The 26028-nt window shown below is 45.2% G+C and overlaps 1 protein-coding gene across 1 annotated transcript in view; it reads right to left on the bottom strand.

Moving 5' to 3' along the window:
• The window catches only part of SNTB1 (syntrophin beta 1), a 275358-nt gene that overhangs the window by 229194 nt on the left and 20136 nt on the right, over positions 1 to 26028 (bottom strand). Inside the window, exons 3-4 of the mRNA XM_034668570.1 lie at positions 18152 to 18330; positions 16876 to 17626 (exon numbers count right to left, since the gene is read on the bottom strand). Coding sequence (XP_034524461.1) covers positions 16876 to 17044 — 169 coding nt within the window. The 5' untranslated portion in view covers positions 17045 to 17626; positions 18152 to 18330. The remainder of the gene's footprint in view (positions 1 to 16875; positions 17627 to 18151; positions 18331 to 26028) is intronic.

A 26028-nucleotide genomic window follows, 5' to 3' on the forward strand; every position in this document is an offset into this window, starting at 1 on the left:
CCGGCCCCCCCACATCCTCGGCCTCCCGAGCCGCGCGCGGGAGGGGTCCCGTCTCTGCCGCATCCGCTGCGCGGACCGGCTGGTTGGCCCCGCTCGGCCCTCCGCCCGCGGGCCGCGGCCCTGCCAACCCCCAGCTCTAGGAGCCGGCCCGCCCGCCCGTGTCCCGGCCTCCGCCCCGGCCGTGTCCCGGCCTCCGCCCTGGCCCCACAGTCACTCGGACCGCGCGGCGGCGCGGGGAGGCGAGGGCAGACCACTGCAAGGCAGCGCCGCGAACCAACGGGCGGCGCTCCCTCCCACGCCTCATGCCGCGGGCGCACTCAGACCCCTGCAGTCCTGAATTCCGGGCGCGACTGCCCGGCGCGGTCTCGGGAGCAGAGCCCCCTGGCGTTCTGGGCATTGCGCGCCACCGGGCGCATGCCCGGTCCTCCCGGGATGCAGAAGCTCGGCGCGGGGACGCGGCCTGGCGCGCGCCCTGGCAGTGAAGCGCGCCTCAGCCGGTCTCCTCGCAGACGCGGCCCCCGCCGACGCAGCATGGCCCAGAGGGCGCAAGCCCGCCGCCGGCGCTGCCGGGACCGCCGCCGCTGGGACCGCCGCTGCCGGATCGCCCCTACTCCAGTGTGACCTCATCTTGACCAATCAGATCTGCAATGACCCTATTTGCAGATGCCACATTCTGAGATACTAGTGGTATGCACTTCAGTGTATGAATCTGGAGGGGACACATTCAACCTGAAATGGGGGTAGATCTGTACAAGTGTCAGGAAGACAGGAGAGGGAAGCCAAAACCCAACAAAACATGTCTGTATAGGAAAACTGATAGGCAGGGTGTGGGAAGGGGGAGGCTCCCAGGGCCTGGTCTTCCATTCCACGCCGGTGGGAAGGGGCTGGTGAGTGGACAGAGGGAAGCTGTTCTGCATGGCAAGGATACTGTCTTCGCACAGCCTGGAAGGAGGCAGTGGTAGACGAGGATAACTTATTCTGGGTCCGGTTCAGGCCCTGCCCTGGCTTTGCAGAATCCTTCCCTACTGTCCACCACTTTCAGGATCCCTCCCTCATGATACATTTAGCATTTACTATCTGTAACACGCCTCTGGCAAAACTGTTATATGTGTTTCCTTACGTACACTCTGTCTCTACAACTGTATCAGGGAACCTTCTGATTGTCCCAAAGTGTATTTTGCATGCATGTTTTACATTAGATGCATACAAATACACAAATATGAACAGACCTAAAAAATAAACTAGCTGAGAATGGAATTTTACAAATCAGTGTCTGAGATTCTGTCTTTAAAAAGTTTCTTCTTGGGACGCCTGGGTGTCTCAGTTAGTTAAGCGTCTGCCTTCGGATCAGGTCACGATCTTGGGGTACTGGGATAGAGCCCTGTGTCAGGCTCTGTGCTCAGTGGGGAGTCTGCTTCTAACTCTCCTTCTGCCTGCCTCTCCCCCCACCCGCCCTCGCCCCTGGCTTATGCACTCTCTCTCTCTCATAAATAAATAAAATCTTTAAAAAAAAGTTTCTTCTTTCAGATCATTCTTCCAGGCTTTATGGGCCTTTTCAAAGAATACACAACTTAAGTGAGTTCTTGGAGCGGTTACAAAATTATATTAATTATTTTTCCTTGCTAGGTATAGATTGATACACATACCATACCAGGAACACATGGTCTCTAGTTACTTCATTATTATTGAGGCAAATTTGTGGAGAGTACATTTTCTGGCAAAATGAGAAATAATGATTCTGTGATGTAAGTTATAACTCAAAATAAAATGTACCCATATAAAAAATTTTTAGTCTTTAAAATACTTGAAAACTAGTAAATCCACTGCAAAATTCTCTTTTCCAAGTTGTAAAGGAAAGGATCACCTGGCTTTGTTAACTTAGGCCCTCTTTCAACCAGGGATTGGGGATTGAAATAATAAAGGCCTATGGCCTGAAGACATTCTTGAGCAGTTGCTGACCCAATACCATGTACAGTATTTTACAGTCAACAGGTCTCACCAACCAAAGCTGTTTGTTTCTTGCTTTTGCTCAAATCCTGCCATGTTAGGGATATGGCGAATGACCAACACAATTGCCAATGTATCAATTCTCTTCAATTCTCTAAAGTTCCAAGATGGAAAAGACCTGATCCCTTCTCTTAGAATCACACAGTCTAGTGGGGGAAAGACAAATAGACACAGAACAAACACAGCCAACACACTTTGAACTCTTTGTGCTAGATACTGTACTGAGTTCTGTGCTAACTCTTTTAATTCCCACATCAGTCCTATAAAGAAAATACTATTGTCATTGTCATCCCCCTGTGATCCATGAGAAAACTGGAGTTCTAGGCAGGTAGGGCTCTTGCCAAGGTCACATACCTAGCTTGTCCACTTTGTTCATGCCCAGTCCTTATCTAAACATGTCAATAGGACTGAGGTTGAGAAACACAATTCTCCCCTTCGGCTCAATTATCTAACTTACGTAAAATCTACTTATAGGAACTGCAATCAACTAACTGAATCTGCAAGCCTCTCTACTAACCACACATTTAAAGAAATTAAAAACCAGGCACAGGTAGCCAGAGTTCTGCTTTGCAAACCTTTACTCCATCTTGATCGTGCCCGAACTAGCCTTTATGAAAGACTTGGGATGAAAACATGTCTGGATCTGAGTGCAGTCCATCTTCCACTAGGATTTCCTCTGAACACTTTTAAATTAGGCAATGTGGTGCTGCTGGAGCCCGTTCGCACACTTCTCCTCTGCAGTCCGGTCTACACACAGCAAGCTGCTTACAGGGAATGCCTGCAGTTCTCTGCCTGGGGGCATCTAGTTGGCAGGGGAGTACTCAGGACCTCAAAGAGATGCCAAACAGAAGTACCAGAGAGGTAATGCCCCCAAAAGTAGCCCTTAACAAAATGATGAGTGGAGTGTCGGTGAGTTTTATCTGTTTCGTTGCACCTCGGGGGAAAAATGCTAAGCGCCAGAGTGACCAAGTGGCCCACAGTGGGGCTTTGATGGCCTTGATGGGCTCATTCCCTTTACTATCTCCTGTCCCCACTCTACCACCAGTGCTTCCTGGGATTATATCCCAAATAAACTTCTTACCCTGAGATCCTCATCTCAGTTTCTGCCTCTAGGGGAATATAAAAATGGAACAAATCTCAAAAGAGATGGAACTATTAGATATGCAGAACACACTGAAAAGTAAAGCAGAGAGAAAGGAACTTGGAGACATCTGAGTCAATACTGGTGAAAAAAAATATTCAAAAAACTATTAATATGCTCAGAGAGATCAGCAAAGACGTCGCACCCACAAAACACCAAGAGGATGCTATCAAAAAAATGAACAATGAAAATAAGAAAATGCTCTTGGAACTTAGTGATATGACAGATGAAATATAAAAAAAATCGATACAAGAGTTGCAGATAAAAATCTAGTAATTCTCCATGCAAAAGAACAAAAATAAACAGAGAAGGACAACTGGAGAAAAAACAACAAGACAACGACAAAAATCTGCTTATTTTTCAGCTCAGTATCAATTTGGAGAGTTCAACAACCAACCAAAAGAATTTCCATGCACAGAGAGCAAAGAAAAGGGAGGAGAGGAATTGTCAAAGAAATAAAACAAGAAAATGTTTCAGAACCGAAGTGTAAGAGTATTCAGACTACGGGTCCCAGTCCACTCATTAAATGGCACCTTTAATGTCTCAGTTACTGTTTTTATGACACCCCTAGGCCCAGAGATATCTTCCAATTCAGTGTTTTAAGCAGTTAAATCCGAGCAATGTAGTACATCTTCACGTCCTAAAAACTAGTACCTGCTGGGCATTATACAACCTCTCAAACCTTGGAATCATATTGGATACTGCCACCCTCATTTTCTTTGAACACTACTTTTTGTTTTGTATGGCACTTGTTTTTGTTTGTTTGTTCTGAAATCACAGCAACTGCAAAAAACCACTTTTGCATAGTTATTGACATCATGGAAGGAATGTAGCAATCTACTATCGAGTCTCCAGTTAACGGTTTGCCTAGTGTCCAACAGATGCTGCTGTTTTCCTCAAAATTTTAAAATATTCCATGGCCCCCTTGTGAGTTCACTGGGGCACCCCTACGGTACCTTGGCACACAGTTTGGGAACAACAGCTTTAGCCTATCTGTGCCCATCAAGGGCTTAGAAAATTGATGAACAAAAATCCCATATCGAGGCCGATCACTAGATACAACTCAGAATACTAGTGATAAAAAGAAGAATTAAAAATTTCCAGAAAAAAAAGGTTGGCCACACGTAAAACAAAGAGAATGAGACGTTTCATCGTAGAAAGACTTCTCACAGAAACTCTGAAAACCGCTCAGGGAAAATGCTCATTCAGACTTACACTCAAGGGATCAGTCCAGCGAGATAATGGATTAAAGATATTTTCACCTATTTACCTCCCACACATTCTTTCTCAGGAAGCTACTGACCAATGTGCTCCAGCAAAACTAGAGAGTAAACTACAAGTAAAGGTGGCAGAAGATCCAAGAAAACAGAGAAGAAAGCCCAGGACAGCCTGAGGAAGGTGGCCATGCCCCAGACCAAGAGACAAGCCGTCCACAGTGGCAGGGTGGGGAAATCAGCAGAATGGGTGTGTGATCTGACATACAAGAGCATTCGGAAGAGAATTATTCCTGGAAATTTGATAAATGTAGTGCTGCTTTTGGGGGGAAAATTAGATAGGTATATGAAAATGAAGCAAATGGAAAAAAAGAGAAGCTATTAGTGCAAGAAACTGCAAGAAACCTGATCATAGAACATTGCATGGCTGGAAAAGGGAACAATGTTGACATGTATCACAATTCTATAAAGACAGACTGATTTAGTCAAAATGGCTGACACTGACACACTGAAGTAGCAGTACACAGACATATTATATTTGGAATATATATTTTAATAAAAATTACTAAATTAAGTTATTCATTAAAACATAAATTCTAACATTGTGGGGACAATAGAGAAAGTATTGGGCAAGGGTGGGCAAAGGAATGTTATAAGCATATATTATTTTGATTTAGACAAATTCTAAACATGAAGTAGAGAACAGAGAATAGTACGTGGATACTGCAGCCAAAAAAGAAAAATCATTAACCTTGATTTTTATTGCAGATGAAAAGCTTTCAGATGAAAAGTATTTGAAATGCAGGGTCCCAAATAGCCAAGTAATTACATATACTTCAAACTTCACTTTGCTTATGTAACCCTACCGTACAAGTCCCCTCTTTTGTAAGGCATTCCTTTGCATGCCAGCTATCCTTAGCAGCTTCAGATACTCCCTAAGTTCTGCTACAGCATTTACATAACTTATAAATTATTGTTATTTACATAAATGTGACTTATTACTCCACACCTGTCTCCCTCTGGAATGTTCAATTTCAGAAGAATTTCATCTCATCCCCCTGCAGATCCTTCCTTCAATCTCCTGACAAGGTGCCACCTTACAAACATTACAAGAAAAATTATTTTAATAACTAGTTGTGTAACTATTATACAGCATATGTCATCAATCCAAACTGTCCTTTTTTTTTTTCACATTTTATCATTTCTGATTTGAGGAATGTGCCTTAACATCGCTGAAGGCCCAGATGGAAGCTGACTTCTTGCAGACAGAATTTACAACTACTCCTATCATCCATCAGGGGCCCTCCCAATCCAAAACCACTTTACATCATCTGCCTACATATTTTTTTTAACTTACACTGACACTGTACATTCAGACCTCAGTATTTATTACAACCAAATTGCAATTCAAAATCTTAGTAGATATAGTTTTTTCTTCCTTCGTCCAAAACCAAATCTGAGATGTGTGAGTTCCCTTGTTGTCCCTTTCTGTGTGATGGATTTATTTTTCACTTATGCCTGTATCGAAGGGATAGCCCCTGACATCACAATTCTAAGCCGTATCCTATTAGACACCCCCCCATCTTAAACAGTATCTTTTCTTTTTCAAGGGCACATAAAAAATGATCTATCTTGCACTGGGCTGTCTCTTGGATTCCATGAAGTACAGTATTAAATAAAAAAATTCAAAACCAAAGTATAATGGTGGTTAGTAACAGTTATATAAATATTTCACATTTTTAACAAAAGAAACATTTGGGCTTCTTTTGGCTAATAAGGTCTCCATGTTCCTGTAAGTACTAGACAATTTTTCAAAGAATTTTGAATTTTGCTGTGTAGGTTAAATCTGTACTTGCCCACTTTCCCTTTACAAAACACTTTTCTGCATGTTCTTGCAGTTCAGCATTTTAAGACAAAGTTTGCATTTGCCAACCAGAAACCACAGCAGCCTACACTGTGATTGGGTTGATGGAAAACATCTGATGCTACTAAAAATCATCAATGAAATATACCCTTGTGGGATCCTAATTCACCTCTACAAGGCAAACCAGCTCTCCCAGGCCATCAGTTGAATCCTTCAGTTCCCAAACATGGCAAATCCCAAACTCTCCTTTGTGTCCCCCAAAAGACTTTGTATCACATACGTTTGACCCCATCATTTCACTTCTATGCTTGAACCCTCTATCTGTAAATAGTACTTAGCTAAGCATGCGACACGACATATTTTATAGCTGGGTAATATTTAGTGCTTACTATGTTCCAGGCAATGAGCTGACCGCTTTCCAACCATAATTACTCTCCTCCTCACAATGAACCTACTGATTAAGAAACTGAGGCTTATAGGTAGGTCACTTGCTCAAGCTCACACAGCTAGAGACAGAACAAGAACATAAGCCCAGATTGAGCAAATCCAAGACCCACCCTCTAAACCACAGCACGATACTGCTGTGAGAAAGAAATTGTAAGGAAAAGACCGGTTTGAAGAGCAAGGCCAGGAACAGGGTATGTCAACTTAGCCACCAGTCATCAAATTGGAGATGAAGCTTCTTCCCACATTGATCAACAAACTACGAATGATGTTTCAAATACAGGCAGGAGTAGTAGTTTTAAAAAGCACTGAGCCACGGGATGGGTCATCACCTTAATTTCCGTAATAATGACTATTGAGCCTGAACCTTTCCCTCTTGTCTATCCCACTTTGGGAGCGGGCCTCATTTGCATGGGTCTGTTAGGATATTTACTTCGTGGTGTGTGTTACATATTTCCTCTGAAGTCGCAATCTGCAGGCCAGAGCTAAAGGCAAGCTATTATTATAGATCAAAGCCAGTGAAGTGGGTAATGAGGTTTGGTATATAAAACACTTGGTATAAATGCAGGGGAAATTCTGGCTTTTCTTTAACATTAACTGCTTTGAAATGCATCATTTGAAATAGAATTCTTAGTAGGCCACTAGCTGCCAGAGAATAATTTCCCTTCACCAAACAGACCCGGGGTAGCTTTGGCTAGATGCCTTTCTCAAGTGTGGAGCTGTGTGCAGTGAGTTATTTTTAATACACGCTCCATGTGGTGAGTGCTACGACGCACCTCAGCACATGAAAAGCATTTCCCACCACGGCAGAAATACAACACTGAAGGACAGTCCTGATCCCCTTCACGTAAGGAATGTGGTCTGAATTTTCAGGATGATACATAAGATTTAAAAAAGGAACAATTAAAATATCTAAGCAGACAGTTTTCATCTCCCCAGGTAGAAAGTGTTCTTACATATTCAGACTTGTAGGTCCCTGAGCCACAGGGGGGCAAAGGAAGGGTGGTTATAAATATAACATTAAAAGGATAATTACATTTTCCAATAACTTTTAAAATCATGTCTGGCTCCTCTTTTGCCTTTCAAGCCTGGTCTATGTGAAGTAAGTGCTTCCCAGGTCTATAAAGTGACTTCTGTATTCTTCTTCGCTACAGCCCCAGATAGAGTTTTCATTATGGATGCGAAATGTGTATCTTTACCACAGTCCAATGGCATGAGTGCTGGACGATGGGAGTCATCAGAAAAGGTCACCAAGTCTCCAAATTGCTTTCCCTCTTCCCTTCCTTCCTTCCTTGCTGTATTTTCTTCCCTTCTCCTCCCTTACTCCCCCACTCACTCTCTCCTTCCCTTCTTCCTCCCTTCTGTCCTTCTATTTTTTTCCTTCCTAAGACATTTTAAAATGAGCCTATCATGTGCGGGTACTATGCCACAGAGGCTGAGGTAAAAGTCATGCCATTCGTATGACTCATCTCAAGAACTTTACCATCAGCCTCAAACACCCCATTTCCTTAATAACGGTTGACTTCCTGAAATTGGAGGCCATGCCTTATACCTCTTAGGCTTCCTTTTGTCCACTGTACAATGTCTTGACACAATGTCTTGTGTAGGATGCAGTAGTTAGAGCTTGATGGGTGTTAATCAGATGTCCAGCTCCCTCTTTTACAAGGTAACCTCAGACCAGTCACCTCATCTCTGGCACTTCCATTTCCTACATTGCACCAGTCCAGTCACCCACGGAGGGTTGGCCTGGTGACAAAATCATAGTGTGAGCGAAGCCACTTTTACAAACCCAACCCTCAACTGCGGAAGGTGCGCCTAAACATAACTCAGGGTCGAGTGTCTGAACACCGGTGCTGCTGGCTGGGCACGTGAAGCTGGGTCACCTCACCAGAGCCTTGGCCATGCTCCTTGACATGTGAAACTGTGCATGACATTTCCTGGCTTATCACCCTTTACCCTGAGAAGGAAATCTAACTCTGTAACAAGGCCTAGAAGCTTTGGTTCCTGCTTCATTCTCTGGTCTTTATTTTTCATTCTTGCCCCTTAGCAAGGCCTGAAGGCCACATTCCTCCCACCCAGCCACACTGAGCTACAGCTGAGAGTCAAGCTCTTGGTTGGGCTGCTTTGAGACCTTTGCCTTCCACAGCCCTGTCCAAGAATGGGCTGGATGCCCTTGCCTGAGGCTCCCACAGCATCCCATGATGCCCTTGATGTAGCACTTTCTACTCCATCCTGTAGCTGCCTGCATGGTGCTTATCTGCATCTGTCACTGCAATATTGTTTCTCAATGGCTATGCCCTAGTGGTTTATGGCACATAGAGGACAGTCAGTAAGTTACCTGTTAGACAAGTAAATAAATAAATGAATGAGGAACTCCTTTGCCACATGACAGGACAGGATTGTTTACCATGGTTGAAGATATTCTTGAAGAGTTACCTGGAAACTCTGTACCATTACCACTTCAGCAAAGCAAACGTAATATGCAGAAAAATGTCCCTACCACCACCCTTAAGATGCACACCTCCCAGTCTCCAGATCCCAACCATACGTTACCTCACATGGCAAAGAGGAATGAGGGCTGCAAAGTGAATTAAGGTTGCCAATCAGGGAAGTTATAATTTAAAATATATTTTGAAAAGGGAAATTATCCTGCATTATCTAAATATGACTGAGGTAATCAAAAGTCCTTAAAAATACAAGAAGGAGGCAGAATAGAGGTTGGAGTGTTTTGATGTGAGAAACAGTCAAGTTGCCACCACAGGCTTAAAAATGTAAGGGAGCCATAAGCCAAAGCATTTGAGTGTCTCTAGAAGCTTCTGGAAAAAGCAAGGGGACAGATTCCCTTTTAGGGCCTCCAGAAAGGAATGCAGCACTCTGGACACCTTGATGTTAGCTCAATGAGATCTGCATCAGACTTCTGACTTTAAAAAACTGTAAGGCTGGGGCGCCTGGGTGGCTCAGTCATTAAGCATCTGCCTTAGGCTCAGGACATGATGCCGGCGTTCTGGGATCAAGACCCGCATCATGCTCCTCCGCTGGAAGCCTGCTTCTTCCTCTCCCACTCCCCCTGCTTGTGTTCCCTCTCTCACTAGCTGTCTCTCTCTCTCTCACAAATAAATAAATAAAATTTAAAAAAAAACAAAAAAAATCTGTAAGGTAACAAATTTGTGTTTTAATTTACTAAAGTTTTGGGTAATTTGTTAGAGCAGCAGTAGAACACGGATATACTAGACAAGAGAGCAGAAAACACCTAAGTAGGACAAATCAGTCCTACTGGAGCTTCAGTCTCCTAATCAACAAACTGGGGAAATGCATCCTTAATCTGCTTCTGGTATAAGGCTGTTCAAGAGGATCCAAAGCAATAAGGTCTGTGTTTGGATCCCACCATCAGAACTTCTTCACTGTGTTTCTTTGGCAAGTGACTCCAATGATCTGTGCCTTAGTCTTCTCATCTGTAAATAGTTTTGGGTTATTGTGAGAATCCAGTGATTTAGTCCATGTAAAGTGCTTAGAACAGCATCTGATGTGATGCAAGAATGTTAGCTTTTATTACATATGTAAAGAGTCTGCAAAAGGTTTGGCACCAATGTGCCTGGCAGGGGATACCTTCCAAGACCCCCAGTGGATGCCTGCCTGAAACCACAGGCAGTACGGAACCCTATGTATGCTACGGTTTTTTCCTATACATACATACCTATGATAAGGTTTAATTTATAAATTGGGCACCAATAATAAATTAATCATCCACAATAACTAATAATAAAATAGAGCAATTATAACAATACACTGTCATAAAAATTCTGTGAATGTGGCCTTTCTCTCTCTCAAAATATCTTATAGTCCTGGACTCTCCCTTCCCGTGATGATGGCAGATGATAACATGCCTATGAGATGAGATGAAGCAAGGGGGACAATGCGGGCGCTGTGAGAGGGCATTAGGCTACTATGACCTTCTGATGATTTCTCAGAGAAGGATCATCTGCTTCCAGGCTGTGGTGAACCTTGGGAAACTGAAACCATGGTAAACTGAAGCTGTGGAAAGCAGAACCCCAGATAAGGGGGACTACAGTATAAAGTGGTAAAGCAGAATCAGTATTGTCATTTTTTTTTTTAAGATTTTATTTGTTTATTTGACAGAGATAGAGACAGCCAGCGAGAGAGGGAACACCAGCAGGGGGAGTGGGAGAGGAAGAAGCAGGCTCATAGCGGAGGAGCCTGACGTGGGACTCGATCCTATAACGCCGGGACCACGCCCTGAGCCGAAGGCAGACGCTTAACCGCTGTGCCACGCAGGCACCCCTGTCTTTTTGTTTTTTAAAAATTATTTATTTGAGAGAGAAAGAATGAGAGAGAGAGAGAGATAGCACAAGGAGGGCAAAGTCAGAGGGAGAAGCAGACTCCCCGCTGAGCAGGGAGCCCAAGGTGGGACTCGATATCGGGACTCGATATCGGGACTCCAGGTTCGTGACCTGAGCTGAAGGCAGTCGCTTAATGGACTGAGCCACCCAGGCACCCTGGTTCTCTTTTCATTAAAGATCTGCTTACTGGGGAGCCTGGGTGCCCCAGGCTGTTAAGCGGCTATATTCGGCTCAGGTCACGATCTCAGGGTCCTGGGATCCGGCCCCACAGAGAGACTGATTGATTCTCCCTCTCCTCCCTGCTTGTGCTCTCTCTCACTCTCGCTCTCACTCTCAAATAAATAAATAAAGTCTTAAAAAAAAAGATCTATTTTTTTATTTGAGAGAAAGAGAGCACAAGCGGGAGAGGCAGAGGGAGAGGGAGAGAGAATCTGGAGCAGACTCCATGCTGAGCACAGAGCCTGACATAGGGCTCAATGTCATGACCCTGAGATCACAACCTGAGCTGAAACCAAGAGTTTGACGCTTAACCCACTGCACCACCCAGGTGCCCCCAGAATCAGCGTTCTTACAGAATACTGGCTCATCAAGAGGGTGGAGGGTCAATATGGCCCTTCTCAGTAGCAGTTCAGATATTTATGGAGGCGTTTTAGAGGTCAAGGGGAGTGGCAGGGGCATACCCCTAGCATTTAGTGATAGGAGCCAGAGATGCTGGACATCTTGAAACATCTGAGGCAGGCTTTCACAGTGCAAGATTTTTCCAGATCCCAAAAGATCCCACACCCCACCCATTTTCAGTTGTAGCTATTCATTGCTGGTGATTTTACGCACAGGGACTAGCATCTATCTCCTTCATTATGTCCTCTGGTGTAGTTGTACTATGTGTTTATCAGTTAAAATTTTTTAAAAAATAATTTACTCATTTCTCCATTTTATTAATGTTAATAATAATATAATAATAGGACATTATGTTGATTTTTAAATTTAAACTACAGTTAGGTAGTTTATTTTTTAGGTATATTATTTGTGACATTTGTTTTATACAAATAAAAGGGGTGTGAGAAAGATTTGTTATTAAAAGTGTGTTGGGGGGTGCCTGGGTGGCTCAGTTGGTTAAGCATCTGCCTTCATTCAGCTCAGGTCATGACCCTAGGGTCCTGGGATTGAGCCCCACTTCTGAGTGGGAAGCCTGCTTCTCCCCCTCTCTCTGCCTGCCACTCCCCTTGCTTGAGCTCTCTCTCTCCCTCTGTTTCTCTGTCAAATAAATAAATAAAATCTTTTTTAAAAAAGTGCATTGGGTCTGAATTTATAGGATGTGAAGTGAAATAAGGTTTAGAGATGGCTTAACCTAGCTCCCTAGCTTCCCAATGAAGAAAATAAAGGCCCAACAGCATAGAGCATCTTGTGAAAAGAGTAACTGCTAGTTAAAATATAAGAACCCAAGTTTTAAGACTCTACATTCCACAGTTCTTGGATATTCTTTCAGAATCTGTACATCCTAGGGGTGCCTGGGTGGCTCAGTTGGTTAAGTGTCTGCCTTTGGCTCAGGTCATGATCCCAGGGTCCTGGAATCAAGGCCCACGTTGGGTTCCCTGCTCAGCGGGGAGCCTGCTTCTCCCTCTCTACACCATACGTGCTCTCTCTCAAAAAATAAATAAAATATTTTTAAAAAAGATTTTGTATATCCTAAATAATGTAAGATTTTCTAAAATACAAATTGTTGTCCAAACCTGAGCTTTCATGACAACAAAACCACTGCCTCTGCCTTGTACCCCATCTCCCTGTCCTGCAATCCCTATTTCTACCACTAAAGGAAGTGATTGTGTAAGTGACATTTTAGATGATCTCAAAAGGCAAGCATTCCTGGGAGCAGTGCTGAGGAGGAGCTTTAATGGACAGGGTTCAGTCAACAACAGTCTCTGACCTTCTCCTTTGAATTTCCACTTCCTCTGGTCCAGCTCCACAGGATACCTTTTGGGCCTGGATAGGATTCTGTTCACCCCCCACCCTACCTCCACCTTCCATACCCCAATATGAGTCTTCCAGAACATTCTGCACTATTCAATCTGGACAAAGTTATAGAGAAACTAATTTTATTGTAGTTTCAGTTACAAAAATGTTGACAGATTCCAAAGTACTACTCTGCTATCGATCTAAGGGCAACCAAACTCATCCTTCCCCTGACCCAGAACTACCAGGGATATTTATGCAGCTGTACCCAGCTCAGCTCCACAACATGCCATTCACTCTGTACTCTGTGTATGCGGTGTCCCCTAGAGTTCTGGGGTTCACTATCTCCATGGCTGAATGCAGGGTCCCTGCTCCTACTACCCCAAATGGGAAACGAGTTCATAACATGAAGACGTCTGATCTTAACTTTAACGAATATCTGGTTAAACACTGACTTAATTGGCACAGTGTATTAACGCTTTATTTTCAGCTTGAACTACCATGTAACCTCCTTGCTGGCCAGGTGTTCAATGACAGAGACCCTGCCTCATTGTGAAGTCGGGTCACTATGGCAGCAGCTCCCTTTTGATAGGCAGACACGCAGTGCATAAATAGACTCAATTATCTTTCCTGTCCTTCCCTTTTGAGTGGCCCACACAACTGCTTTTCCTGCTCCAGGCTGACCCAAGCACCCTGCATATTTGAGAAGTGGGGCAGGACATCTTGAGCCCAAGAACTGAAGAAGCTTCAACTGGCTTAAGTACACAGTTGAAGGAGAAGCTGGGAGTATCAGTTTCACCCAGAAGTTACAAGGCTGAGCTCTGAAGTCAGATAGACTTGGAAGCCTCCACCCTGTGTTACTTTAAGCAAATAACCCACTGTCTATAACCTTGTTTCCTCATCAGTAAAAGGAACAACAGTACTAGCCTCACAGTTACTGAAAGTGTAAGGAATAAATGCAAATAAAGCCAGGCACATATAACCGCTCAAGAAATGTTAGCTGTTGTCATGATTCCCTTCCCACAGAGGAATGGTCTCCTAACATTACCGTTACATAATACTAATAATAAAAAGTAGATTAAAAATAAGAAATATGAACTCTAGTGGTATGAGGAATGGACTATCCCTTGGGAAGGGCCATTTCAGCTTTATTTCATGTAATTCTAACATAACTAATCACAGTAGCTATTTGATACATGTCCTTTTTTTTTTCTTTTACTCTCAGATTCTCTTCCATACAGCAACCCTGTAGACTAAAAAGGTCCAGCCGAGTTTCCTTATTCCCATTTTTCAGAAGACACTGAGGCTCAAAGAGGTGAAGAGAAGTCTGTGACAGACTCTGTAATGAGAATGCAGGCTTTGAAACTTCCCTTTCAGCTTTTCATTTCAGCACGTTCCACCAGAAGCAGTATTGATTCTCCACCAAGGGGCGCATGTCACGCAATGGTGTGTGTATTGACTGTCGTTGAGCGACTGAGCTGGCCCAAAAAACCAAATCAAAAAAAAAAAAAAAAAAAAACCCCCCCCNAAAAAAAAAAAAAAAAAAAAAACCACCCCCCAACAAAAAAAGCAATCTAAGTAAAAAAAACAAAAACAAAAAAAACAAAAAAAAAAACAAAAACCCGTGTATTTTCCATATAAACATATCTTTAAAACATCTCCCTAAGTCTCTCGTCCCATCTGATTACATCTACAAAGCCATTCCTATGTAGAAATTCAGCAATCAAGACTTTATGTCAGGACATAGGCAAGTAGGCATGCGATTTTAAAAGGCTTTTCTGGTGGTTCTGATATGCCCCTTCGGTTGGGAATCCATCTACTACTCCAAGCTACAAAAGAGGGAATGTGTGATATCTGCTTTAATGGTATATGATGTCCCCTACCACACTTAGAATCAACACCTCAACTCAGAACAAGAGCCATTGTTCTAAAGGGGCCTCTACTTGCTTCTCTTGATTGCAGCCAATCTGAAAACTCAGGCTGGGAATAAGACTGCTGCCCCAAGCCCATGTGGTTCATGTCTAGGAGGCCCACAGGCCTTTCCCCAGAGGTCCTGCCTGCAACACAGGACGACATGTAGCAAGAATGTCACATTAGAGGTTTTTACAAAACTCACTCTTCAGTTGCTGCATTCACAGTCACATAACCGATTCTTTAAGTGTCTTTTCAACTGCAGGGAGTCACCTTTCCTTCCTCTTTTTGGATGAGAGATTTTTTTTTATCTCTTTGCTAAGTCATTATTCATTAAATTGAAACCAAGGAGAAGAAAAGACATAATTAAGGGCAGTGCCTTGAAACAGAAATGACCTGCCTTTTGTCACCCCAGATAGTTTATAGTAAATAGTGCAAGCTGAGCAGGTGCCCAGCAGTTTATAGTCCAAACTACATTTGCCCCAGATCCCACCCGCCCCTTGTCACACAAACCAACACACACTTGAGTCAGGAAAACTTTTTTCTGTTTACTTATGTTAATCATCAAGCCAAAGCAAATAGCCTTCCAGTTTCTGGATCCAGGGTAGCAATTAAATATGAAGAACATCGCAAATCCTCTAGATAAATAAAGGCAGGGTGGGGGGAGCCCTCTGTATTCTAGGCAGGAGGTAGATGTACCAGAGCGTTGCATCAGCGGTCACATGGGTCACATGTAACGAAGCCAGTTTCCCAACTTTGAACTTTCTCAGTTTCACACACCAGCACCACATCTGGTGAGCAGGAAATTGACATAAGTCCTTAATTGAGGATTTAAATCAACCACCAGTTTACAAGATCTGGGTTGAAACACTCCGTTTTCGTGGCTATGGGCTCATTGCATATCACTGAGCACCTAAACTCAAGGGAAATGACCCATAACTAAATAAAAGACCCCAGGCAACTCCATCTACAGTGTGGGGAAAGCTGAGTAAATAGACATAAATAATTACATGATATTTGTTCTAACTGAGGCATGTACAAAGCAAGCTATGGAGCAGAGAGGCAGTGACCAAGTAAGAAATACAGATGTAGTGGGAAAGGAGAGTGATTATCCACTTAATACCCTACTGCCTTTCTGCACAAAATTGCAAAAGCGTACAATAACGTGGCTACCTATTCTACTCACTTGAAAAATTAGGGGATTGGGCACACAGGATCTCAAGAAAGTCCTTTCCAAGAAGCTTCACACTCAAGGGAAACTGTTTACAAATGCAAAACTGTTTCCACCCCACTCAGGAAAAATCCCGGGAAAAGGCAGGCAGAAACACTGCCTCAGTAGCCCTCCCCTTAGAGCAGCCTGGAATCCAGACTGACCGGCCGAACACCTGGCACCAGAAGGGAACTTCTGCATAAAGCTGCCACATACTTCCCAGCCCTTGGCACAACTCCCCAGCTTAAGCCCGGGTTCCAATCTGAGAGGAGGGAAGTCCAGAAGGATGATGGGGTTTTCGCGTTCAAACACTGCCACTCCTCCCTGTCTTCTTGAGGACTGAACCCTTTTAAATGGATTGCCCAGGCTTCTGAGGAGAACATGGTGCGAAAGCACAAAACCATGAGAGTTGCGATTATTCAGTGAGCTCTCACCGTAGCATGGACCGCTGCCTTTCATTTCCAGTACGACTTCCGGCCCCGACGCTACCCTCGGATTATCCGCGGGTAAAAATGAGACACGGTGCCCTAAACACCTGCCACGTAGCTCAAGAAACCCTGCTCGCCCAGCCTTTGTACACACCCCCGCTGGGTCCAAGCCTGCAGCGACTCTCGCGTAGGGACAAGTTACCCCCAGCTGGGTTAAAGTTGTCCAAACTCCCCGCCACCAACCCCCCCACGCCGGGCCCCTAGGCTGTGCCGGCAAGTGGGTGAGTGTGAGGGTGCGGTGAGAGGGTGAGGAGGTGTGTGCGCCGCTCGCGGGTGTTAACCCCTTACCTTCCAGCAGCACCTCCTTGCCAGCGCGCTTCAGCGCCTGCACCGCCTCGTCGTGGGTGGCGTCCCGCAGGTCTGCCCCGTTCACGAACAGGATGGCATCGCCCACGTACAGGGCTTGGGTCTGATCCGCCGCCAGCCCCTTGAAGATCTTGCTGATGAGGATGGGCATCTTGTTCTCCTTGCCCCCCTTGATGCTGATGCCCAACCAGCCCAGCTCCTGCTTCAGCACCTTCACGCTGCGCTTCTGGTTGGAGATGGCCTCGGGCACCTACTCGGGCAGGTCGGTGAAGGCGGTGAGGACCCCCGCCGGCGAGTCCGGGGGCTGCGCGCTGCCGATGCCCCTGCAAAACGAGCCGTTGGTAACGGTCCCGATGCCGTAGTATGGCGCGGCGCCCTCCTCGCAGCTCAAAACCAGGGCGTCCTCGCTCAAGTTCACCAGAACTTTGTGCCAGCGATCCCGCACCAAAACTTCCAGCAGCCAGCTCCGCTGCGCCCGGCCGCCTCCCCCGCCGGCGCCGCCGCTACCGCCATCTTTCCGGCATTCTTAAAATGCCATGTGATTGCCAAAGGGGGGAAAAGTGGGGAAGGTCTGAAGGGGAGGCCGCGGCCGGGGAGCGAGGAACGCGCGACCCGCAAGGAGGAAGCAGGGCGCGGGACGCCTCTCCAGGAGTTCGCACGCACGCTCTGCGCGAGTTTGCAGCCGCAGCCCAGCCCGTTCCCCCTCGCCTGATCCTGGGCGGGGTGGAGCGACCTAAAAGAAGGAGAGACAGACACAGGGGAGGGGGAAAAAAAAAAGCCAGCTGCCAGTTGCAAAAGCCCAAACCGAGGGGAGCCTCGGTGCAGCTCGGCGCCGAGAGGGTCGGTAGGAGGAGGCATGCCCGCGGGGAGGGGCGGGGAGTCGCCTCCCAGCGGCCGCACACCTGTTCCAGCCGCCGCAGCTCGGACGCTGTCTCTCCTCTCTCTCTGTCTGTCGCCGGCTCAGACCTCCGCCACCGCGCTGCCGGACCCCACGGCGCCGCAGGGCAGCTTCCTCGCGCCTGCTCTCCTCCCCACCCGGCCCTCTCCTCGAGACCCTCGCCTTCCCGCGGGCGCCCACAGAGCTCCTCTGCTGGGACCGCTCGTCCGGCCCAGGTCCCCTCACTCGACGCTCCTGACCCCTTCCCTTCCACACCCCACGCTGGATTGCCCCTCAGTCCTAACCCCCAGCTGTATCTATATCCAGGTCTCCTCGCGCTGGCTTCCTCAAACCGAGGCTTGGCTTCTGCTGGGTTCTTACCTGTCTGTCCTTTGCGTGAGGATTCTCAGGTAGATTCAGACGGAGGCCTTGGGTTCTCGGAGAGTCAAGAGGAAAGGCTGTCCCGAGAACTCCGCATGAAACGTCAGCATAACCCGAGTGCCCGAAACTTCCTCTCTTTAAATGCAGGACATCTTACTGCCGGATCTCTGGAGAGGTGTCTGTGATGGTGGGGGTTTTCAGCAGGTCACTGTCTGCCCCAGACCCCAGGAACTGATGTCTTTCCAGCTTTAACGGCGAATATGCTCAATGCTTCTGACCTATCCCCCCCATTGCCATACCAAATGTTTCCTGGGACTTTTGCTTTCTTACCAAGATCCAAAATAGGAAATTCACCATTTGAGAACTCAGTGTCAATGGATTGATTGTATCTGAAAAGTTCCTTTACTAGTTACTTATTTGGATCTCAGGCTGCATTTTTTCAGGGGAACAGTATGATAATTGTTCGTTACCTTACTAGGCCAATCCAGAAATGCCAACATAATCCGTGTCACAGGTGAACCTCCCAGAGTCCTCCTGGTCCTTGAACCCCTCAGGTTCTCCCTCCACCATAATCAGATACCATGGGCTTCCCCAAAAGTTTTAAGTCTCTCATATATCTCCTGCCTCTGTACACCCCTCTCCCCTCTGTCCAAAATCAAAACAAAACAAAACTCACAAATCTGCTCATTCCTAAAGGTAGACCCAACCTAGCAAGGTGTCCGGGGGAAAGAACTCTTATCACACACATTCCCACTGATATGTATCATCATTGACATTACCCAACATCCTCTAACCCTTCCAGAATGACCCACACTTTTAATTGTCAACGCTTCAAAACTCAGATGAATCCCTAAAGGGTAGCTGGAGTTCCAGGCATGACAATGAAAACATTGGGACTTATTTTGAGGAGAAGTCACTGGAGGCAGGTGAGCAGAGACCCAGATTAATGCTTCTATTTGCAGTTCCCACCTTTCCTACATTTTTAATCCACCAGTTTTCTTCAAGATCTATGTTCTTTCATGTAAACATACCCACAGCTGCAGGGACAGCAGCCACAGGATCATAGGGAGACCACAGAGGTCTGCCCCAGGGTGATGGGAAAACAAGTTGGGACTGCCCTCTGCTTTAGAGGCTGAGGATTCACAGGAGTGAATCTCTCACTCTTTAGAGAAATCAGAGCCTGAGTGTCTATGTAATAACCCGAAACATTAAGGAGGAGCTAGGCACCAGAACCCCAGTGTGATGATTCAGAAATCAAAACTGATATCCTCCATTTCCATCATGCCTGTGTCTTACCTCTGTGGTCAGGCAACGTGGGAGGCCCAGACACAACTCCAAGTAACTTACTGATATGCCATATCACAGGCTTTGGAATGGTAATTTCTCTGAATCTCTATGATCAACACATTTTTTCCTGTGTAAGCAAACCTACATGGGAAGTAGTAAGTAGCTTGTTGAAAATGGCATCAGAAGGAGGGGAGACAAATACTGAATATCATTAGTCCGGAGGCGTGCTTGTTAGCTGGAGGTGGCTTTGTCAGTGGAATTACACGAACAACCCCTATTCTGCATGCTTTACATACATTAATTTAATCCTCCCAGGGATTCTTGGGGATCCTTACCACTAACATCATTCCCATTTCATTGGTGGACAAATAGAGATACAGATTTAATAACTGGCCTGAGGCCTGCAGCGAGTCGATAGCAATCGGGATCTGAAGGCAGCTGTGAAGAGTCTGGGCTCTGAACCACTGTCCTACACACTCTCCTCAAGACTCGGAGCCTATTAGCTACAGGGTGCATCCTGCAGGGAGGCCGGCCTTTTTGGTGCATCTGCAGGGAGGGGGCACCTAGGTGCCCTGAGTGTAGACAGGTAGCGCCTGTCCCTGCCTCCAGCCTCTCCCTCTTTCCAAGGTTAGAGAACACTCTGCCCTCGCCTCACTGATACTTTTTTAAAAAATTGTAGACATGCTAATATATTGAAACTAGTGACTGCTGTGCTCTTACAGGCCTAGAAGTCCTATCTCATTCCTCAGATAGCTCTGCATCTCTGGCCTCTCATTGGCAACGTGGATTCTCAAGGGTAAACCTTATTTACCTCATTTCTTAGCTCTTCGCAGGACTTGAGACTAGTGCCCTGTAGTTCCTTAACACTTGCAGTTAGATTATCCCTTCCTAGGTCTCCTTTTTTTTTTTTTTTTTAAGAATGATCACTGGAAAGTACTGAAAAGACTTCCAGCTTCATTTTATTATTTTTTTAAAGATTTTATTTATTTATTTGACAGAGATTGAGACAGCCAGTGAGAGAGGGAACACAAGCAGAGAGAGTGGGAGAGGAAGAAGCAGGATCCCAGCGGAGGAGCCTGATGTGGGGCTTGATCCCAGAATGCCGGGATCATGCCCTGAGCCGAAGGGAGACGCTTAACATCTGAGCCACCCAGGCGCCCTGACCCCCTTTTTTTTAAACCAGATTTCTTTTGCTTAGCTCTGTCTCCTGTTCTGTTTCCTCCTTCTGGCCTAAACTTTTGATTTTCATTTCCCACCTAGTCAGAACTGGGATCCTCCTCTGTGGGTTCCTTTCCTGCAGGACGTGCATTTTCCTCCAGAGGTTTGTGTGAATGTGGACTTGCAAGAGCAGGTCACAGAATCCTCAGTTCCACGGCACCAAGGGCACACGCGCAAGCAGTGGTGTGTGTTCATCCAATCATCCCACAGAGTTTGGTTGTGCCCCTACTGTATCCCAGGCAGCCTTCTAGGGGTTGTGACCTGTGAGCAGAGAATGTGGCAAAGGCGTGCCTTATGGAGCTTACGTTGTCATGGGTGGTAGAGTGGACGTAGAGAAAGACTACAAACATAAAGATATTTTCTTGCAGAAGTAAATGCTGGAGAGAAACTACAGCAGTGTGTAGAGTCAAAAGTAACCAGGGCAAGCGACTACAGGGAGACCGGGGGTGACGATGTTAAGGAAAGCCTTTGGGAGGAGGTGACTTCGGAGTGAGCAGTCGATGGTAAGAAGAGGGGAGTCTTGCAAAGATCTAGGGAATAAGGTCCTAGGAAAAGGATGTGCCAGCACAATGCACCTGAGACAGAACCCAGCTTGTCTGGTTCATGGGACCAGAAGGAGCTCAAAATGGCTGGGACAGCCTGTGGGAGGAAGAGAGAGGTAGGCACAAGATCAGAGAGGGAAGCTGGACCAGATCACAAGGTAGGGCCCTGGAGGATTGCAACACAGACCTTCCTCCTTGTCCCCTTTGAGCTTCAACAGCCAAACATTTTGGATTGTCAGCGTCAGTCTTGATTTCAAAGGTTACTATTACCTCCTGAGTAATCTTCTACTGGATCATGTATTTACATGATCCAACATTTGGGTTTGGAAAATATCATCACTGTATTTTTGGCACTGCTCCCTAAAGAGTACATGGAACATCCTTGGGGAGGTTTGTTCAATATGAAGGATGGACAGTGGATACAAGGTGAATAGTGAAGAAGAAGAAACAAAGAGCTTCCTGGTATCTGGGGGGTAGGGGGGGCAGAATTAGAGAGCAGAACAAGAGTGAGAGAGAAAGAGAAGGAGTGAGAAAGAGAGGGGGGTGGTGAGTTTGCAGGAGGGGTACTCGAAATGCAAAACTCCTAAGGTGAGACCTAGTGATGTCAGTACGATTGGTGAAATGCTTGTGGAGTATGAGGAAGCAGCAGGAAGCCCACCCTAGGATGCAAAGATCATTCAGACAGGAAGACACGCATGAACGAGGAGTACACAGGGAGAAAGAGCTGGCTGCAGTGCTGAGTGTAGAGCCACTGGAAGCAGCTCAATCAAAACGCTGGCTTAGAGATTCTCACTTCAGAGGCGAAGCACCGAGACTGGGGGATGGCGCCGAGCAGAAAGATGGCTGAGCAGGTTCCTTCTTCTCTGGTACGCCCCAGTTGGCGAACAGGTCCGACATCAATTTGAAGAGGGTTGGCAAACACCCCCTATTGCATGCTCCTGGCTTTTCTGGGCGGGTCCTTGGTAAACTACATTGACCACCACCCAGACTCGACATGGGCAGTCAGGTGAGAGTTCTGCGCTGGCTCCCGCTGTGGTCGGAATGCCACACAGGGTTTTCAGGAGCAAGGCTAGCCCAAGGCAGAACTGCAAGTACTTAGATGTTTATCTTCTAGCTTCGCCTCCTGAGCTCCACCCCCTTTACTTCCCTTCCCTAACAACCTACTGTGGAAACAAACCTTACACCAGTCTTTCAATGCCTATGATGTAAATTTAAGGCACTTTTCCTAAGGGATTATACATTTGATCCTTTTTAAAACTGTGTGTGGTAGGTCAGGTCTTATATTAAAGACACATTGAACAAAATGGCTCTTTGAAATCCCAGTAGGAGGAACTTAGCAATTGGCCTAAGTAGGCATAAAGCATGTCCTGGTCTGAAGGTCAAGAGGAATAAGAAATCAAAGTTTCTTCCATACCCATCTTTCAAATAATGAAATGAAATAGACATGAAAGTTCAAGTAACTATTTCAGGATCTTGCTAAGCTGCTCCTTAGACTCCAAAAGAGGTCAGTTATTAAATTACTTTCAGAACCTTTGGAATCAGAGGTCTGTATATTAGGGGAACTCACTTTTTCCATGATGTCTCCACTCCCTTTATGGAGTCATCCCCCTGAATTCCCTCTTGACCCCATGAGAAACTTCCTCTCATACTCTACCTCACAACCTGATAGCCCATTTTTGTCCCTCACCTCATTTATTCCCTCCTACTCTAGCAGTGTTTCCCTAGATAATCTCCCCGTTAACTCATTACTCTGAACTCTTAGTCCATCGCCATGGCTGTGCACAGATCCTCTTTTATCCTACACAGATTTCTCACCCGTTCCTTCTATTCTAACTGAAACTGTAATTGAAACTTGGGCTAGTTCCCAAATACTGTCTCTCCCACCCTACTGCCTTCTCTGTTGAGAGCCTCATCTCTGTTGACTGCTCTGGAAGGCTCTCAAACATTACACCAATATATTTGATGCTTAGTAATACCTCCAGAGCAAGGAATGTTTACGGAGTTCCGTTTTTCATCATTTAATAAATTCTAGCACTTACTTTAAATTATGTTGTCTTTCCCCCCAAGCCCCTAGCAATCTAAACATTTTTTGATAATTTAAGCTCCTGCTTCATGTTTTTCCTTTTAAAAATCATTCCTCCACTATCACCAGTCAGACATGAGTATTTTTAAGGAAACTTCAATGTATTCTGCCCCAAATAGGGTTTGTGATTTGGAACTAGTTCCTTCACTTCTAGACCTTGGTTGAGCTTCGAATTTTTATTCTAATTTGGTGGAAAGGTAGGAAATACCAAGGATTAATGACCCAATTGGTAACTAAATATTGGATGACTTTTAGGGTTTGGAATCTGAAGCTCAGATGTTAAGCTAAGGGAATACTCCTTGGCCCTCATGGAGGACACACTGAGCTTCAGGAAAGGCAAAGGCTTTGAGTCGAGTCTTAGGTAAGCACAGACTTTGGAGAATGAGATAAGAGAGAACATTCCTAACAGGGGGAACAACCTGGTCAAAGGCAGGAAGAAAACCATGAATAGATTATCTTTACTGAGCATGGGTTGATCAGCTTAGATGGGTTTGAGAAAGAAGTAAGACCGAGATCTGGTGAAAAGATAGTATTACTAGTCAGAATGCTTGGCTCCAAATGATAGAATCTCAGCCGACACTAAACACCAAATGGGAAATGCATGAGCTCACTAGCCAATTTGCTAGAGAGAAAGGCTAGCCTTGAGTACAGCTGGAACTGATACTAGCGCACCTCATTCTTTCAGATTGCACAAGGCCAAGCCATGGCCACTGGCAGTGCCAAGGTTGAGAGTACCCAGCTCAGCTTCCAAGAAGGAAAGGTCTCTTTTCCCCTCATCTCAATTAGAAAAGTACCCAAGGGGAGAAAGATGGTTCAGCTTGGATCACGTATCTGCTCTGGTGGCTGAAGATAGACACCACGAATGACAGCTCCCAATGTAGCCCCATGGCCGGAATGGAGATGATAAGCAATTCACCAAAATAAAGAGATATATTTACTAGAATAAGGCAGAAAAGAGGACTGGGCCAGACCAAATTATAATTCTCCACTGCAGATAAATTGGAGCCTATTTACCTTATAGGTGGAATTTATCCTAAAGGTCCTGGGAAGCCACTGATTCTTCCTAATCAAGGGAGAGGTACAATGAAAACAGATCCCTGGAAAGATTAATGTGTTGACAGAATGAGGAATGGGTTAGTTGGAAAGACTGAAGTGCCTTAGCAAGATTCCTTACACACATAAAGAACACAAGTCTTTGGGACTACTGAAGACAGGAAAACAACTTGGAAAGATTATTCAGTAACCTAAGCAGGGATAACAAGCTGTATTTGTGTGGGAATGAAAGTGACAGTTTAAAGAATTATTGAACAGGTTGTAATAATGTACCATATAGAGAACTAGAAAGAGGAGGAGAAACCAATGAAATAATTAGTTTTCATTAAATCTTTACACTATGTTAGGCCCTGTACATACAAAACATGTAGTTGATTCCAGGCAGCAACCATTTGACATATGTCATGTTATCCCCATATTACAGATGAGAATGTTGAGCTCAACAAGGTCACACTGCTTATAAGTTGGGATTTAAGCCTCATTCTAATTGTTCTGTTTGATTTCAAACTCATGCTTTTTAACTGTTATAATATACTAAGTATAAGCTTAGGTGGCCAGGAAGGCGGTGGCAGAACTGGTCAAGAGGTGGCATGGGTTCCTTTTAGATTTGTTGAGTTTGAAGGAAAGGTAGAACAAACAACAAGTAGTGTCTTAAAGGCACTGAAATCAAGGGCCTGGATAAGGTATTTTGGTGTCATTTGGTTTGACTAGAGTCTAACGTGATCAAGGGAGAAATTTTAAGGAGAAAACAGCCATGGCTCTTTGGTAATGAAAGCAAGAAAATGGAAGGTCAAAGGATGATGCTTGAAAATGTTGAAAGCAGAATTATTAGAGTCTGGCCATCGATTTGGATGTGGGGAGCGAAGGAAAAGATTGATTACGGGCAGAAAATTCATAACTATACGCTCACTTTTGAATTGCTTCTCTGCATGATTATGCTAGAACTATAAAATAAATGGGCCCAATTAATTATAAAACTTGGAAGCCCAGAGGCAGAAGACACATTCAAAAGCAAAGGGCTACTGCCCTATTTTTGGAATGGAAATTAAACCCCTATGAGGTATCACAAGGCACTGAATTTACATAGAGGGTCCACTGGACTAAATTCCAAGGATGCCCTGTTGCCTGAAAGCTCTCGTCTGCCTGGTGAAGGGGCAAAGAAAACTACAGCAAGCAAAAGGCAGAGCCTGGAGACAATCCCAGTCAGCTGCCTCCTTTTTCCGTTTCCATGGGTGTCAATGTTTTGTACTGCCGCGGAAAGGGTTTGTGGTGGAAATAAGCAGGAAGGAGTTCTCCTAGGACCATGCTAGATTGGCACAAGTGCCAGGAGTAGCCCGGATGACTGGCATTTTAAACAGTGGGGAAAACGCTTTCAGGAGTACTTTAGAGGAAACAAATTGTCAACAGGCTGACTAGAATTTCTATTTTTCCTACATTTCTATTAATTATTAGTTTTTCCAAGGCAGGGGCTGAGCTTAAGATTTTATAGCAGTTGTAGAATTAAAGAGCTTCAAGGAAATATCTAGCAGTTGTTCCCAAACTTGGGAGGAAATGAGAAGCACCTGGGGAGCATGTTAAAAAAGCAGATATTGAATTCAGTAATTCCTTCTACATTTATTAGCAGACATCCGTCTGAAATGAGGATCTTTCTTCTATACACAGCCTTTTTTGTGGTTGTTGTTTTTTAATTTCAC

This window comes from Ailuropoda melanoleuca, chromosome 9 (genome assembly GCF_002007445.2).
Source record: "Ailuropoda melanoleuca isolate Jingjing chromosome 9, ASM200744v2, whole genome shotgun sequence".
Taxonomy (NCBI): Eukaryota; Metazoa; Chordata; class Mammalia; order Carnivora; family Ursidae; genus Ailuropoda; species Ailuropoda melanoleuca.